This window comes from Schistocerca piceifrons, chromosome 5 (genome assembly GCF_021461385.2).
Source record: "Schistocerca piceifrons isolate TAMUIC-IGC-003096 chromosome 5, iqSchPice1.1, whole genome shotgun sequence".
Classification (NCBI taxonomy): domain Eukaryota; kingdom Metazoa; phylum Arthropoda; class Insecta; order Orthoptera; family Acrididae; genus Schistocerca; species Schistocerca piceifrons.
The window spans coordinates 523,471,363-523,489,062 of NC_060142.1; the positions used below are offsets into that span (position 1 = coordinate 523,471,363).

Consider the following 17,700-nt stretch of genomic DNA (forward strand, 5'->3'; position numbering starts at 1 on the left):
GAGGTGGCATTGTATCTGGTACTACCCCGACTCAGAGCCCTGTTGGCCTTCCATCTCTGAAGCTTCTCTTTTTAACAGAGATAATGCTTTGTCTCCAATGTATTGAATAACGACTGCACACTAGGCTTTATACCTGCTCGCGCTATTCGTCCACGAGACTCAGAGGGCCATAGACACGGGTTCCCAAGTAGATGCCGTGTTTCTTGACTTCCGCAAGGCGTTCGATACAGTTCCCCACAGTCGTTTAATGAACAAAGTAAGAGCATATGGACTATCAGACCAATTGTGTGATTGGATTGAATAGTCTCTTGATAACAGAACGCAACATGTCATTATGAATGGAGAGAAGTCTTCCGAAGTAAGAGTGATTTCGGGTGTGTCGCAGGGGAGTGTCGTAGGACCGTTGCTAATCACAGTATACATAAATGACCTTGTGGATAACATCGGAAGTTCACTGAGGCTTTTTGCGGATGATGCTGTAGTCTATCGAGAGGTTGTAATAATGGAAAATTGTACCGAAATGCAGGAGGATCTGCAACGAATTGACGCATGGTGCATGGAATGGGAATTGAATCTCAATGTAGACAAGTGTAATGTGCTGTGAATACATAGAAAGAAAGATCCTTTATCATCACTGATGCTGCAAGAAGCTGGCTCCAACATCGACCAGTAGAGTGGTACCACACGGACATACAGGCTCCCCCCCCCCCCCCCCCAAAAAAAAAAAATGGTTCAAATGGCTCTGAGCACTATTGGACTTAACTTCTGAGGTCATCAGGCCCCTAGAAGTTAGAACTACTTAAACCTAACTAACCTAAGGACATCACACACATCCATGCCCGAGGCAGGATTCGAACCTGCGACCGTAGCAGTCGCGCGATTCTGGACTGAAGCGCCTAGAACCGCTGGGTCACACGGCTGGCTATCAGTTTTTAAGGCAAGAGGTCCAACCATATATGAGTATTTCAGGCGCTCCAGGACCAAGTACGCAGGCTGCGAGCTGGGAATCCTTCCCTCAGTTGTTTACAGTTTCAGTGTATTGCAGCTGCCTGCGTCAGCTTGTTAAGGTGGCAGCAGCAATTAGATTACAGGGGCGGCCTAGTATTCCAGGCTATACAGTAGACCTACCAACGGCGCGGACTGCGACTAGGAAATCCTTCCCCTCAATTTTTTACAGATTCAGTGTACTGCAATTGCCTGTGTCAGTTTGTTACGACGGCAGCGACGTTTAGCTTAGAGGCGCGGCCGCATGTTCCAGGCGCTACGGGACCAAGTGCGCGGGCTGCGAGCAGGGAATCCCCCCCACGCAGGTGGTGCGACGCGCGCAGGAGCACGTGTACCACCTACAGTGCTTCTCCTGCGTCATGTGCAGCCGGCAGCTCAACACGGGGGACGAGTTCTACCTCATGGAGGACCGCAAACTCGTCTGCAAGCCGGACTACGAGGCCGCCAAGTCCAAAGGTACCGTACCAGTTCCCTACACCGTATAACGTAGAAATTCTACAATGCTACGAGGCAGAATCGTAGGTATTTTATCAAATAGTACTGGGACACGAGCTGTCCGTTTCGAACGCGTGAAATACATCGAGCTTCTTCATTCCATAGAACATTAATTCCCTAACATGAACAGAAACATGACAACAGAAAACAGAATGTTCGATTGGTAGCGAAAGCCAGAATTATATGGAACTGTTACTAACCCAAACATGCCATATGTTTGTGAAGAGGATGCCCATTACTGTGAGCAATGCATTGTGTGCATCCACTTGGCGCCCTATGCACAACGACATTCGGGACTTTATTCTCTCACGAAGATCTGTAGTTCCGAAGAATGTGAAGTGGGGACATTCTGTCCAGGACGATTTCACACATACTCTTTGGGTTTCCAGTCCAGAAATATGCAGCACGTTCCTTCTGCGTGATACAATCACTCCTTAATACTCCGAGCTCAGATGGCAAGTCAATAGTGAGCAAAGGAGGGAAGGCTTAAATGTGAGAGGAATGTACGGAAATGCTGTACGGAGAAAACGACCTGGAGGAAAATATTATGTAAACTGAACAAAAAGTAGATAAAGAAAAGATGGGACATGATATTGCGAGAAAAATGAGGTAGAGGATTGAAAGATGTAAGTAAAAACTAGCCACCTTGAGTAGACGACAATCCCACAGACTTACTGAGATTCTCGGGAAATGACAGAACTATTCCATGTGGTATACAGGATATATGAGACGGGAGAAATACCATGAGAATGCATCCCAGTTCAAAAGAAGACGAGTGCTATCAATTGTAAATGTTACCAAACCATGAGTTTAATAAATCATAGCTGCAAAATAATAACATTTTTTTGAAAAAAGAATGCACAAAATGGTAGAAATTGTCCTCGGCGAAGATCAGTTTGGGTTCTAGAGAAATGTAGGAACACGCTAGGCAGAGCTGACTTTACGAGATATGTTAGAAGATAGGGTGGAGAAAAACGAAAATATGTTTATAGCATTTTATAATTGGACGAAGCTGATAACATTGTTGAAAAATTCAGAAACACATTAGGCAAAACTGACCTTACACCTTACGACATGTCTTGGAAAATAGGCCGAAGAAAGATAAAAATACATTTATAGCGTTTTTAGACTTAGACAAAGCTTATAAAATTGTTGACTGGAATATTTTCTTTAAAATTCTGGATGTGACAGGGATAAAATATAGTGAGCGAAGGGTTGCCTGCAATCTGTATAGAAATCAGACTGCATTGCTAAGAACAAAACGATGTAAAAGGAAACCCTTGATGCCGGTTTTAGGGCAATTTTCATGTTATTCACTCTATAGATTGAGGCAGCAGTATAGGAGACCAAAGAGATATCTGGAAAGTTGAGTTAAGTTCAGCGAGAAGTAATAAAATCTTTGAGATTTGTGGGTGGTATCGTAGTTCTGTCAGAGACGATAAAGGATTTTGAAGAACAGTTGAACGGAATACATAGTATTTTGGAAAGTGACTATATACGAACATCACCAAAAGTAGAACAAGAATAATGGAACATAGTCGAATTATACCAGGAAATTCCGAGGAAATTACATTAGGAAATGAGACATAAAAAGCAGAAGAGGAGGTTTTCTATTTGAGCAGCATAATAGCGGACAATGTATGATGTAGGACAATATAAATTCCAGGCTGGTAAAAGTAAGAAATAAAAGAGAGAAATTTTTAACAAAAGGAACACTTGTTTTTAAGTGTAGTTACATGAGTAAGAATAAAATAGTGAAGCGTTCATTAATGTTAACACTAATGACGAATACATATCCTGAAACTGATTCACTTCGTTGAAAGACTCGTTCAGATGATATATGAAACATGTAACTAACTAACTTACCAACCAAACACAAAGTTAGAAAACCTTTTCTGTAGGTATTTGTCTGGAGAGAAGCCTTGTGCGGAAGTAAAACGTGAACACTAGCACTTCAGACTACAAGAAATGGAAGCTTTTGAAATGTTATGCTACAGAATATTACTAAAGAATACATGGGTAGATCGGTTTACTTATGAAGAAATAATGAATTGGATTGTGAATAAGAAAATTTATTGCACTGCTCGATTGAAAGAAGACGTCCGTTGACAAGACAGATCTAAGACACCGAAGAATCCTCAGTTTCGTAAAGGAAGAAAGTGTGTGTGCTTGGGGGATGGAGGGGTGGACGGTAAAAGTTGTACAGGGAGGCAAGACTACAGAAATCAGGATGAAATGCATGTAGACCGCAGTAGTTAAGCAGAGATGAAGATACTTGCACAGAGTAGAGAAGCGTGGAGGTACACATCTAACTTGTTTCTGAACTAAAGACTGCAATAGAGGGGGTTTATTGAATCTTCGATGACCTCAAAGCAGACTGGCCATCATACTCTATATTTCCTTCGTAACTGTCACGATCTATAAGTTTAGAATATGGGGATATTTTCATCAACAGGTTGTGTCCATCTCAACTAGAGTCGAGATTCCCTCGTTACAGTGACCCTTATCCCTCTGTCGTTGGCTTCAAACAAAACCTTCAATAGCCAATTGCATTCTACATCTACATCTAGATAGATACTCTGAAAGCCACCGAATGGTTCATGGCGGAGAGTTGCCTGTACTACTACTAATCATTTCCCATCCTGTTTCACTCGCAAACAGTGCGAGGGAAATACGACTGTCTATTTGCCTCCATATGAGCCCTAATTTCTCGTATCTTATCTCTGTGTCCTTACGAGCAATGTATCTTGGAGAATCGTTCGGCAGTCAGCACCAAACGCCGGTTCTCCAAAATTCGCACTGCTGTCGCATTCTGATTTTCTGTGCAGGTATTCCATCACAGGGTCCCTTTATCATTCTTCCCAAACCACAAATAATTACAATCTGGCGTTGATGTGCGATCAGGTGTTTCGCACTATAGCGTCCAGAGCTGTTCAGAGCAGGGGCACATCCAAGCGTCGTGACTTACAATTACAATATCTTCATCTATATCTACATGGCTACTCTACAAATCACACTTAAGTGCCTGGCAGAGGGTTCATCAAATCACCTTCACAATAATTCTGTATTATGTAGCAGCCAGAGGACATAACGAACACCTATACGTTTCCGTGCGAGCTGCGATTTCCATTAGTCTGTTATGATGATCATTCCTCCTTACTTTGGCTGACGTCGATTTTCGCATTCGGAGGAGAAAGTTGGTTGTAAAAATTTCGTGAGAAGTTCCCGCCGCTACGAGAAACGCCTTTGTTTTAATAATGTTCATCCCAAATCCTTTATCATGTCCGTGACATTCTCTCCTCTATTTTCTATAATACAAAACGTGCGTTCTTCTTTGAACTTTCTTGGTGTTCATCGTTAATCCTACTTGGTAAGGATCCCACACCGCACAGCAGTACTCTGCTCACACTTTTCGTTACTTAAGGTCAATTACCAATTTTCGCACCATACAGTAGCCGGTAAACGACAGCATCACCTGCAAACAACCTAAGACGGCTGCTCAGACTGTCTCTTAAATCGTTTATATGGGTAAGGAACACAGAGGGCCTTTAAACTAACTTTGGGAAGGACAGAAATAACATGCTTTACTCGATGACTTTCCGTCAATTACTACGAATTGTAAACCCTCTGACAAGAAATCACGTATCCAGTCGCATAACTGAGACGATATTCCATAAGCACCAATCTGATTACAGGCAGCTTGTGAGGTACAGTGTCAAAGATTTCTGGAAATCAAGAAACACAAAAAATGGTTCAAATGGCTCTGAGCACTATGGGACTCAACTGCTGAGGTCATTAGTCCCCTAGAACTTAGAACTAGTTAAACCTAACTAACCTAAAGACATCACAAACATCCATGCCCGAGGCAGGATTCGAACCTGCGACCGCAAGAAACACAGAACGGATCTGAAATCCCTTGTCGCTAGCACTCAGCACCTTGTTTGAGTAAAGTCTTGTGTTTCATAAGAACGACACTTTCTAAATCCGTGTTGACTGTATCTCAATAGACCATTCTTTTCGAGGTAATTCATAATATTCGAACACAACATAAGTTCCAGAATCGTGCTGCATATCGACGTTAATAATACGGGCCAATAATTTAGTGGAATACACCTAGTGCCTATTTTGACAAACACTGGCGAAAGCTGTGGTTCCAGTTTTCAATAACTTTTGTCTAACTTCCGTTGGAAGTTTGTCATTTAAATGTAATATTCAAATGGCTCTGAGCACTATGCGACTTAACTTCTGAGGTCATCAGTCACCTAGAACTTAGAACTAATTAAACCTAACTAACCTAAGGACATCACACACATCCATGCCCGAGGCAGGATTCGAACCTGCAACCATAGCGGTCGCACGGCTCCAGACTGTAGCGCCTAGAACCGCACGGCCACTCCGGCCAGCTGTAATATTTGATATAGATACTATCCATTTGTCTATAAAATTTTACCTCATATCATAGCATAACAAAAATTGAAGCACCCAAAAAACATGTTGGATATCAACGTAATTTCGTATACATACACACCATCTACATCCACACTTACATTGATTACTGTGCAAGTCACCTTCAGTGGCTGGCATAGGGTTCTTCGAAACAGCTTCAGACTATTTCTCTACCTTTCCACTCTCTGAAAGCGCGTGGGAAAATCTGTCTATACGAGCACTGATTTATCTTATTTCGTTGCGATGATCATTTCTCCGTATGCAGATTGACGACAATAAAATATTTTCACTTGAAAAATAAATTAAAACTGTTTTGGCTGTATTAAAATATTTATTTGGAATGTTTGTAATCCGTTTTTAAAATACCTTATCCGTACGCTGTTTTTCTCCAAGAGAATTACAAATATTTTCACGTTCAGAGGAGAAAGTTGATGACAGAAATTTCGTGAAAGTATCATGCCGGAACGATAAACTCCAAAGCGAGCTACCCTTCTTTGTCTTTTTCGATGTCCTCCGTTAAACCTATATGGTAAGGATTCCATTCTGCACAGAAATAATCTAGCAGAGGACGAATAATTGTAGTATAGGCAGTCTCTTTAGTGGACCTATTGCTTCTTCTAGGTGTCCTGCCAATCAAAAGCAATCTTTGATTCGCCTTCTCCACAACGCTATGTAATCCAGTTTAAGTTGTTCGTAATTGTAATGTCTAGGTATTTAGTTGAATTGGCAGCGTTTAAAATTGCGTCACTTATCGTGTAACCGAAATTTAACGGATTTCTTTTTGTACTTATGTGATGAGCTCACATTTTTCCTTACTCAGAGGCAACTGCCGTTTTTCACTCCCTACAGATAGCGTTGAAATTATTTTGCAGTTGGTTTTAATCTTCTGATGATTTTATTATACGGTAAATGACACCATCATCTGCAAAAATCTAAGAGGGATTCTCAGATTGTCTCCTAAATCGATGGTACGGTTTAGGAACAGCAGAGGGCCTATAATACTTCCTTGGGGAACGCCGGATATCACTTCTGTTTCACTCGATGGTTTCTGCCGAGTATAAGTACTGTGACCTTTCTGACACGAAATCACAAACCCAGTCGCAAAGCTGAAATGATACTCCTTAGGCACGCAGTTTGATTAGAAGCCTCTTGCGAGGAACGCTGTCAAAAGCCTTCCGGACACCTAGAAAAATGGAACGAAGTTAGATCCCGTGTCGATAGTGTGCATTACTTTGTGCGAATAAAGAGCTAACTGTTGTTCACAAAAACGGTATTTGTGTTGACTATATGTCAACAAGCCGGCTTTTTTTTTTAAGATAATTCATAATGTTCAAACACTGTATATTTTCGATAATCCTACTGCAAATCGATGTCAGTGATGTTGGTTTATAATTCATCGTATTACCCCCATTTCCTGGTGTGACCTGTGCAGTGTTTTGGCACGGGTCTACCGTGGAACGAGCGAGTGTAAATGATTGCGGAGTATCGGACTACTGTATCAGCAAACTCTGAAAGAAGTATTGGCATAGCGGGTGTGTAAATGCTTTGAGTTTCAACACTCTGTGACAGGTAGGTCGATTACAGGAGTGCATTCCATTGTTCGTGTTTAAGTGTTGTTGCCAGAAATGGTATGATATAACATGGTCCAGTCACATTTATGTGACCATCTGTCAAAAGCTGAATAACCATCTCTCCCAGCGCGGACTGCTGCGAAACGTGAAGGAAGAGAGTCTGTGAGGTTGTGGCAAGTACCGATAGGGATAGGGAGTACCACAGCCAGCTACGCTAGGTTTCTCAGGTAAGGATCCATGCTGAAAAGGCCCGATCGAGGTGGTCCCACATATTCTTTTTTGGATTTAAATGCAGGGAGTTTGGTGGCTAGGGCAGTAAGTTAATCTCATCCTGGTGTTCTCAGAACCATGCTAGCTTTCTCGGATGAGGATCTATGCTGAAAAGGCCCGATCGAGGTGGTCCCACAGATTTTCGTTTGGATTTAAATCCAGGGAGTTCGGTGGCGAGGGCAGTATGTTAATCTCATCCTGGTGTTCTCAGAACCACGCTAGCTTTCTCGGATGAGGATCCATGATGAAAAGGCCCGATCGAGGCGGTCCCACATATTCTCATTTGGATTTAAATCCAGGGATTTTGGTGGCGAGGGCAGTACGTTAAACTCATTCTTGTGTTCTCAGAACCACGCTAGGTTTCTCGGATGAGGATCCATGGTGAAAAGGCCCGATCGAGGCGGTCCCACAGATTCTCGTTTGGATTTAAATCCAGGGAGTCTGCTGACGAGGGCAGTACTTTAATCTCATCCTGATATACTCAGAACCACGCACGTACACTGCGAGTTGTCTGATACATTGCATTGTCCTGCTGGTAGATGACATGGTGCCGAGGAAAAAAATAAACTGCACGTAGGGGAGAATATGGTCCTCAAAGAAAGATGCATACATCTGTTGATCCACTGTGCCTTGCAGAATGACGAGTTCAACCAGGGGATGCCACAAAAACACTCCCCAGGAACATGACGCTCCTTCATTCCGCCTTCGCCATTTCGACTATTATTTCAGTGCCATACCACGCCAACAGACATGTGCCCGATGGAGCATAAAAAGTGATTCATCTGGGAATGGCGCCTGTCGCTGCTCAGTGGACGTCCAGTTGCGATACTGGCGTGCAGAATCCAGCTTTCGTCGCCAACGAACAGCAGTCAGCATGGGTGCATGAACCAGGAGCCTGATGCAGAGGCCCATATGCTGCAACGTTCCCTGAGTGGTCGTTGAGAAGACACTGCTGGTTGCCCCTTGGTTCCACTGGACGGTTAGTTGCTCAACAGTTGCACGTCTATTCGTCCGTAGACATCTCTGCAGCCGTCGTTCGCCTATATCATTTTCGACCTATGGTAGACCACAGTTGTCTCGCCGCTGGATTTGGACAGCGCCATTTTGCCATGCACGCCATACTTTAAAAACGGCAGTACGCAAACAGTTTACGAACTTTGCAGTTTCTGAATTGCTTCCAGCCTAGGTCCGCAAGCCGATAATCGTGCCCTTTTGGGAGTCAGATGACTCACGCCGTTTCTGCACTACAACAACGATTGTACTGTTTTACAGTGTCCCCCCAACATGATTTATATGCCGCCCACTGCTAGTGCTGCCACGTACTGTCTGCGAGTGTTTATTGTATTTTGACGTTGAACATAGACGGTAGTCCCACTAATGTGACTCGATTGTGTATAAGAACCATGACCAGCGTCAGACGATGTGTGATCACTGTGAAGAACACAGAGGTGCCCCGCACTTGAGTGAGACAGTGTCATCAGCATTTGTAAAGAGTTTGAAAGGAGCCCGACTGTGAGTCTTCATTTGGTCGGCTGGTCGAATAGTGCGATGTCCAGATGTTGCGGGCATTAGAATGTGACAGTGGCCAGATGTACTGCGTGCGCATGTGAGAGCAGACGTATTCGTCGTCAAGGTTCCGGCTAACCACGTCTGTGGACCAGGCACATCGTAACTCCATCACATCTGCACCTGCATCCGAGAACGAGTAGCGGACTCCGTGCAACCTTCTGTGTCGTCCCACAGCATTGATCGGTTTGGAATGGGACCATTGCTAGGAAGCATTGACTGGTGATGAATGATGTCGCTTTGTGTTCAGCGATGAATCAGAATTCAGCGGTACCCCAGATGACGATCGTTGATGATTATAGTGGGGACCTGGGAAGGACCAATTCTTCCAGTGTTTTGGAGAGGCACAGCTGCCTTCCTCCTGGCGTTCATGATGTGGTGAGCCATTCGTATACGACTTCAGTCGCTGGTGGTAGTGAGTGATAGGGTACTCTGACAGTGTAGCTGTATGTCGCGGACATCCTGCGCCCTCATGTGTTACATCTGAGGAGTCAGTATTGTGGTGCCAGTTTACAACAGGACAATGCTCGATCACATATGGAACATGTGTTTACGATTTGTATGTGACGCTGAGGTACTTCTGCGGTCAGTTAGGTCCCCCAGAACTGTCGTCAATGGAACATCTGCACGACCAGCTCGGACCTCACCTTTCTCCCAATGCCATAACCAAGATATCATGGATCAGTTACAGCAGTTGTGAGCCAGTTTGGATCAGGAGAGGATGCAATGGTTTTATGACATCCTTTTTAACAGAATCAGTGCATGCATCCAGGCTAGAGAAATTATCATATCGATAAGTGGTTACACACCGCCAAGCTTCTTGTAAATGAGACACGATTTTGTAATCACCGAAATAACATCACGTATCCTCTAAGCCCGTGATGTTTAATTTCGTTTCATCCTCTCCTTATGCGTGCTTCAATTTTTTTTGTCACGCAACGTATAAAATTTATTTAGTCGAAATCTTCTATTATTCGACGAGACCATGATTATGGGCTCACACTATTGAAAGCCAATACCTTCGGCATTCGCCAGCTCTGCTGTGTTTGTGCCAGCTTGGGCATCGCGGAAACTGTGCCAGTGGAACAGGTGGTGGGCGTTGCTCTTTCCGTGTGAATGAGCGTGACGTGGCTGGTGGCAGGTTGTGAGCTGTGCTGACTGCAGCGGAGGTCGACGATTGTTCAGCGCTAAGAGCCGTGAAACTCACTGTGCAGGCAGCATCGGCAGGCCGTTCCGGATGTAGCGTTGAGCGTACCAGTACGTTCAAATACAGGGTGGCCAAAATAAAACGCCCGGAAAATATTTCATGCGTCTTAAGATAGACAACCCAACTTATATCATCTGCCCTGGTTGCCGATGAGAGACGTTGGGTTGTCTATCTTACGTTGCATGAAATACTTTCCGGTCCAGTTTTATAAGGGGCGACCAAAAAGTTTCCGTTTGAGGGCGCTGCTGCAGCGTATATGCAACGTGGCGTGACTCGGATGCGCTTATATACGTACCGACATGTTGGCAAGGGATTAGTGTGGCGTTCGTGTCTTTCCGACGTACGTGAGGTAAATGCGGAAACTTGAACTACATCTACATCTACGTGATTACTTTGCTATTCACAATAAAGTGCCTGGCAGAAGGTTCAATGAACCACCTTCAAGCTGTCTTTCTACCGTTCATAACTCGAACGGAACCCGGGAAAAACGAGCACTTAAATTTTTTATGTGTGAGCCTGATTTCTCTTATTTTATCGTGATGATCATTTCTCCCTATGTAAGTCGGTGCCAACAGAATGTTTTCGCAATCGTAGGAGAAAACTGGTGATTGAAATTTCATGAGAAGATCCCGTCGCAACGAAAAACGCCTTTGCTTTATTGATTGCCACTCCAATACACGTATCATGTCTGTGACACTATCTCCCCTATTTCGCGATAATACAAAACGAGCTGCCCTTCTTTGTACTTTGTCGATGTCATCCGTCAGCCCCACCTGAAGCGGTTCCCACACCGCACAGCAATACTCCAAAATAGGGCGGACAAGCGCGGTGTGAGCAGTCTCTTTAGTAGACCTGTTGCACCTTCTAAGTGTTCTGCCACTGAATCGCAGTCTTTGAATTGCTCTACCCACAATATTATCTGTGTGACCGTTCCAATTTAGGTTTTTTGTAATTGTAAACCCTAAGTATTTAGTTGAATTTACAAGCCTTCATATTTGTGTGACTTATCGCGTAAGCGAAATTTAGCTAATTTCTTTTAGTACTCATGTGAATAACTTCACACTTTTCCTTATTCAGGGTCAATTGCCACTTTTCGCACCATACAGATATCTCATCTAAATGCTTCTGAAAGTCGTTTTCATCATTTGATGACTTTACAAGACGGTAAATGACAGCATCATCTGCAAACAATCTAAGACGGCTACTCAGATTGATCCTATGTCGGTAATATAGATCAGGAATAATAGAGGGCCAGTAACACTTCCTTGGGGAACGCTGTATATTACTTCTGTTTTACTCGATGACTTTCCACAACTACTACGAACTGTGACCTTTCTGACAGTAAATCACGAATCCAGTCGCACAACTGAGGCGATACTCCGTAGGCACGCAGTTTGGTTAGAAGACGCTTGTGAGGAACAGTGTCGAAAGCCTTCTGGAAATCTAAAAATATGGAATCTATTTGACATCCCCTGTCGATAGCACTTATTACTTCATGAGTATAAAGAGCTAGTTGTGTTTCACAAGAACGATATTTTCTGAAACCGTGCTGACTATGTGTCAATAAATCGTTTTCTTCGAGGTACTTCATAATGTTCGAATACAGTATATGGTGACGTTATCATCAACTGTGTCCAAACAGGACAAATGTGCTGTTACTCTTTTCTTGGCTGCCACAGTACAAACACCAGTAGACATCCATCGGAGAACGAAGAATGTGTATGGGGCAGCATGCCTGTGGGAAACCACCGTTGTAGAATGGTAAGCCAAGGGATGTTGCTGCTTCATGATAATGCGCGTCCCCGTACCTACATCTACATCACACTCTGCAAGCCAGCTAATGATGCATGATGGAGGGTACTTCTGGTACCACTAACTGATCCCCCCTACCCTGTACCACTTGCATGGGAATAATGGCTGTTGATAAGCCTCTGTATTGACTCTCAGTTTCTCAGATTTTCTCGTCGTGGTTATTGTGCGATATATGTGGGAGAGGAAGTAATATGTTGTCCGAATCTTCCTGGAACTTGCTCTCTCGAAACTTCAGTGCTAAACCTCTAGGTGATGCGCAACGCCTCTTTTGTAACGTCTGCCAATGGAGTTTGTTGAGAATTCCGCAACGCTCTCGCGCCAATCCCGTGACAAAATGCGCCGCTCTTAGCTGGATCTTCTCTGTCTCTTCTGTCAGTCCTACGTCGCAAACGTCATGACGCAGAAATTACGCCAACTCAAGTAGCAGACAGTCGAGCACTCGCCCTGTAATCCTGATCCCTCCCAGTGCGATTATCACGCCTATGGTTCCTTAAAAAAGGCCTTGAATGGTCGAAGATTCATGTCGGACGAAGATATTCAGCAGGCAGTTACGGACTTCTACAGGCAGTAGACAAGGCGTTTTGCAAAACGAGTATCTTCAACAAGGTGCGTCAGTGGGGTTACTGCCTCAATGCTCATGGAGATATTGCCTGATTGGCATACCGATTCTGGGCTGAGCGACCATCGAATGAAAACTTCTTGATCGCCCCTTATATTTTACTCCACCCTGTAAAAAATCATACTGCTAGCTGCTCTTTACCGCTATCGCTGTCGGTCTAAAGTAGATCTTGAACGCAATTAGGAGGGTGAATATTCCTTGGCTGATCTTTACAGAACCCCGGAATGATCTGAATCGAATCATTGCATAAATGTAATAACTGACAATATGTGTGAGATAAAGCGACTGGAGGTGTTTACACACAGAACCCTAACAAGAGAATCGTCCGCTCCTGGCAGAACTGCCAAAACTGGAACGCCCCTCCCCCCCTCCGATATTAAAACTACCCTTTCTTCTACGCAGATTTAGCAAGTTTTATGATTTTGTAAACAGGTTTATTAAAAATAAAACACAGCGAACCCGAAAGTTCAGCTATATTGGGTACAAGAATTAAACAATTTACCATTAGACATTTAGCACAGTGGATGTCAAATATATTTCAGACTTTCGATAATTTAGCATGTTTCAGAGTATCATTCGCGCTACAGTAACAACAAAATTCCTAAACTCCCAGTGGTATTACTACACCAGTGCTCGAGTAATGGAGCCAATGACCAATAGCAAAATGTACGTTTGTTTACACAACCGTTCAACTTGGATGAACGGATTATAGCACAATGACTAACAATAACGGCAATATTATGAAACAGCTACAGAATGCATATTCTTGAATACTTTTTTTTTTAATTTAAACAGCAGGTCGTACCAACTGCGATTTGAGGGAGCGAAATAAATAGCCGGAAGGGAAAGTAAATTATATATCGCTCCCACAGCGTTCTCTTGCTTCCTCCACCGTCGCTTCTCGCTCCAGTCCTGTCGGCAAAAATGGTTCAAATGGCTCTGAGCACTATGGGACTTAACATCTATGGTCATCAGTCCCCTAGAACTTAGAAATACTTAAACCTAACTAACCTAAGGACAGCACACAACACCCAGCCATCACGAGGCAGAGAAAATCCCTGACCCCGCCGGGAATCGAACCCGGGAACCCGGGCGTGGGAATCCTGTTGGCAGAAATCAGCCAAAGTCGGAAGACTTCGGTCAAATAGTGTACATCAGTGATCAGGCCCGGCTTCGTACGACTAGCACGATACATCCACAACCGAACGACTCGCCTGGTGTTGCGGTAATAGATTATAGTTATACACAAACCTTCCCCGCAAATCAGTCTATTGGTGAAAACCGTATCAAAACCCCTACAGTCGTTTCTAAGATCAGTCGTCATATATAGACAGATAATCGCGGTGCGGGACCTTAATTCGTCATTGTTCAATCGATTTGCACGAAATATTTGTAAATTATGTGTATAAACCTGTGTGCCTTCGCAGTCAAGCAGTCAATGCGACAGACCCTCAGCGGAGGACACGAGTTCAATTCCCAGTACTACCAGGGGATTGTTTATTGGTGGGGGGCTGCAGCTCGTGGTGCCAACTGAGGAGCTACAAAGGAACGTATGATCGGGTAGTTCCTGAGCGCTTTGTACTATAATTTTATTTTTAAATTTAATATCCGTTCTTGACCAGTGCGGAAGACGGTTTCGTGTTCGCCACTATTCTGATCGTATTGATCCTGACCTCTTTGGAGGAGGCAAGCTCATAGAATTTCGTAACTTGCAGAGCGGAAATTCCTCGATAATTATTTAATTTCGTTTTGTCACCTTTATTCTGCAGTGAGTGAGCAGGGCGCATTTCTAGCCTTCGCCTAATTGTGTGTGTTCCCTGAGAGGATTTGGTCCAAGGTTTTTCAGCAGTTTTGCAGTGAAACCATCTTCTCCCGAAGCTCTGTTATTTTTGAGTTTGAGGATTTGCCTGTGCATCTCTTCTTGTCAGGGAGGTAGAGATTCGACCTGGGTGTGATTTCCTTGTGAAATCCCGTGTAGGATTCGGAGCAGTTGAGTACAGAAGAATATCGTCCTAGTTCCCAAAAGTTCTCCTGATTTGTCAACGTAACTTTTCTGTTTTTTTTTTTTTCTAATACATACATTTTGAGGGGTATATCCTTGGATTATTCAGGCAAAAGTTGTAAATAAATCTCGGGTGCTGTAGTTGCGATAATTTCCTTCGATGGAATACAGTTGTTTCTTCCTGTATATCGTCTCGCAGGGTTTTCGCTGCTTGTTTCCTGATTTCATTGAAGTGCTGTTTATTTTCTGGTGTTTTCTTACTGTTATAATTAATGTAATGTTCTTTGCTTTCTTCTAGCACTTTTTCATATTTTGAATGTGTAGTTCTATTTCATTTGGATTAATTATGTGGCCTTTTGTGTGATTTTGGTGAGGAATTTTTCCCAGGAATTTGCAAGCACTTTTTCCATTCTTCTTTGAGGCTGGTTTCTCCGATATTGCTTAAGTTGAATTTTTGTAAGTATGATTTTTTTCTGGCGTATTTTCTTTGGTGTAAATATCACTTTCATTCTCGTTAAATAGTGATTCGAGTCGATTCTCACCGCTCTGCGGATTTGGAAGTCGTGAATTCTTTGTGTAGAGGGTAGGATATGGTTACATGATAGATCTGATATTCACCAGTTTATTGTATGGGGGAGCTCCAAGTCTTCTGTTTCCGTGGAACGTTCCTCAAAGACGCTGACATGAGTTCTAAATTATTTTGTCGGCTTAGTTCTGTGAATATTGTGCCATTTTTGTTCAAGAATCTGCGGGCTGATTATTGGGTTACGGGTTTTGGTAGTCTATGTCTTCGCCGATTTGTGCATTGAAGTCACCCAGCAGAATCTTCACATCTTCTTTAGGGATTTTTGCCACGTGTTTCTCGAGTTTTGCCCAGATCATATCGATGTTTTGTGGGTCTTTTCGTTTGTTTGCGTTAGAGGGTGAGCAGAGATTGATCAGCAAGTACTTATTGTTGGTAATGAGGCGGTCGCTTGTGGGAAAGACTTCTCAGATTGTGCTATATTTTTGTGTACCACCTAGGACATGCCCAGAAGCTGAGTGCCGTTAAACGCCCGTTTTCCTATTTTACTCTTGAAGATGCAACAGTTAGCTTAGTCTACTGCCTCTTCATCGGTGAATCGTCTTTTTGGAGAGTTAGTACCAGAATTTTTTGTCGATCTAACTATGACATTAGTGTGTGTGATTTTCCAGATTGATTTATTGTGTTGAACCATGATAGGTTGTAACTGTTAGTCCAGTGTTTCCAATTCTTACTTAGAACCAAAGGTTGTCAGTTTCCGGAGCAGCGCCCTTTGGGTTAACAGGCGCTCACTTACACGTCCGTGGTTTCCACAGCAGATGTCTTGGGTTTTCTGCATGTTTTCATCCGTCTTATGTATTTGATTTCTCCCATCCGCCGCCTTGGGAGGCTCCCGATGGCAGACTAGCAACGCCACAGAGACTTATTTCTGTTATTATTTTTTTATATCATCCTTTGTGACTGACAATGCAGTGTGTCGATGTGACTGACCCTCTCCAACAGTAGTTGGGTGGTTCGAATTCTGGAAGTGAAAGGCTTTTAATCACTAGGAGCTGGCAGAAGTGGCTGAAGTTAGTACCTCATAATCATGCTCTACGCTGTTCTCTTGATGGATCGATGGATCGTCCTGAGCGAAGGCGATGAATGAGTATGCTCGAGTGGAGTGGACAAGTCTAGTGGCCCCCTGGTAATTTACGAGAGGTGAAGACCATATGCCATCACCGGACTGATACGCCCCTTTCATTTAGCTATTCGTGCATAATGACACAAACGAAAGCAATACAAACACTATTTACAGTCATGTACAATATGCAGAAACATTACGTACGAGTGAGGGTGCAGCATAGCAGATTCATCCAGACAGATACCAAGCATGCAGGCTCCTATAGCCTTAGCTAAGATGGGTAGTTTCGGAAACTGGGATACGTCTGTAAGGTTTTCACTTGGTCTGGTACAAGTACAGACACATCATTCCTGTACCGTGTGAGGATGCAGTCAGTGTAAACAGGTTTGTCCTTTATAGCGAACGCTCCATCGAACTAGAAAAGAGTTTTCATGGCTCCTGCAATTCCGGGAGCCGCGGCTTCACTTTTAGATGGGAGCGCCCCTGCTTTAGCTGTTTGTAATACAGAGTAAATATAAATACTACTGACAAGGTTAAGAAGCACGATCTGACAAGTTTGCTGAGTGGTTTAGTAAGGAACACATTGTCGTCAGCGTCGCATTACTGAGTAATTTCGTGTTGGAATGTTCGCTATGCAGTTCCATGCAAACAGAAATGAATAACCAAACCATTACAGCCTACTACGGACCATGTTTACGTTTATTAAACCATCTGGAGGCAATGAATACCCACAAAAAAAAAAAGAAAACAAAGGTTATAAAATCTTGACAGTGCAACAACCTCGTACTTACCTGCTGCAGTACCGTTCAGCAGCTGCTCGTTTCAGCAAAGAACTGCTTCTTTGTGGGATTACGAGACGAACCTAATTTGTGGCGGTCGTGACTCAGTGCCTTATCTGCTGCTCCAGACTTGCCGTTTCTCTTCCCACGTACGTACCAGCAGCGACAAGTGGCATCGTCCCGTATTTATTCTCGTGGTGACCGATCGCTGAGTCGGCCGCGAAAGGAGCACAGCTAACGGTAGGGATGTCTCACAAAATAACTGGTAGGCTTTGTGGTCCA

The 17,700-nt window shown here is 43.6% G+C and overlaps 1 protein-coding gene across 1 annotated transcript in view; it reads left to right on the plus strand.

The window, feature by feature from the left end:
* LOC124799121 (LIM/homeobox protein Lhx3) overlaps positions 1-17,700 on the plus strand; it is a 202,566-nt gene that overhangs the window by 60,657 nt on the left and 124,209 nt on the right. Inside the window, exon 3 of the mRNA XM_047262658.1 lies at positions 1,238-1,461. Coding sequence (XP_047118614.1) covers positions 1,238-1,461 — 224 coding nt within the window. The remainder of the gene's footprint in view (positions 1-1,237; positions 1,462-17,700) is intronic.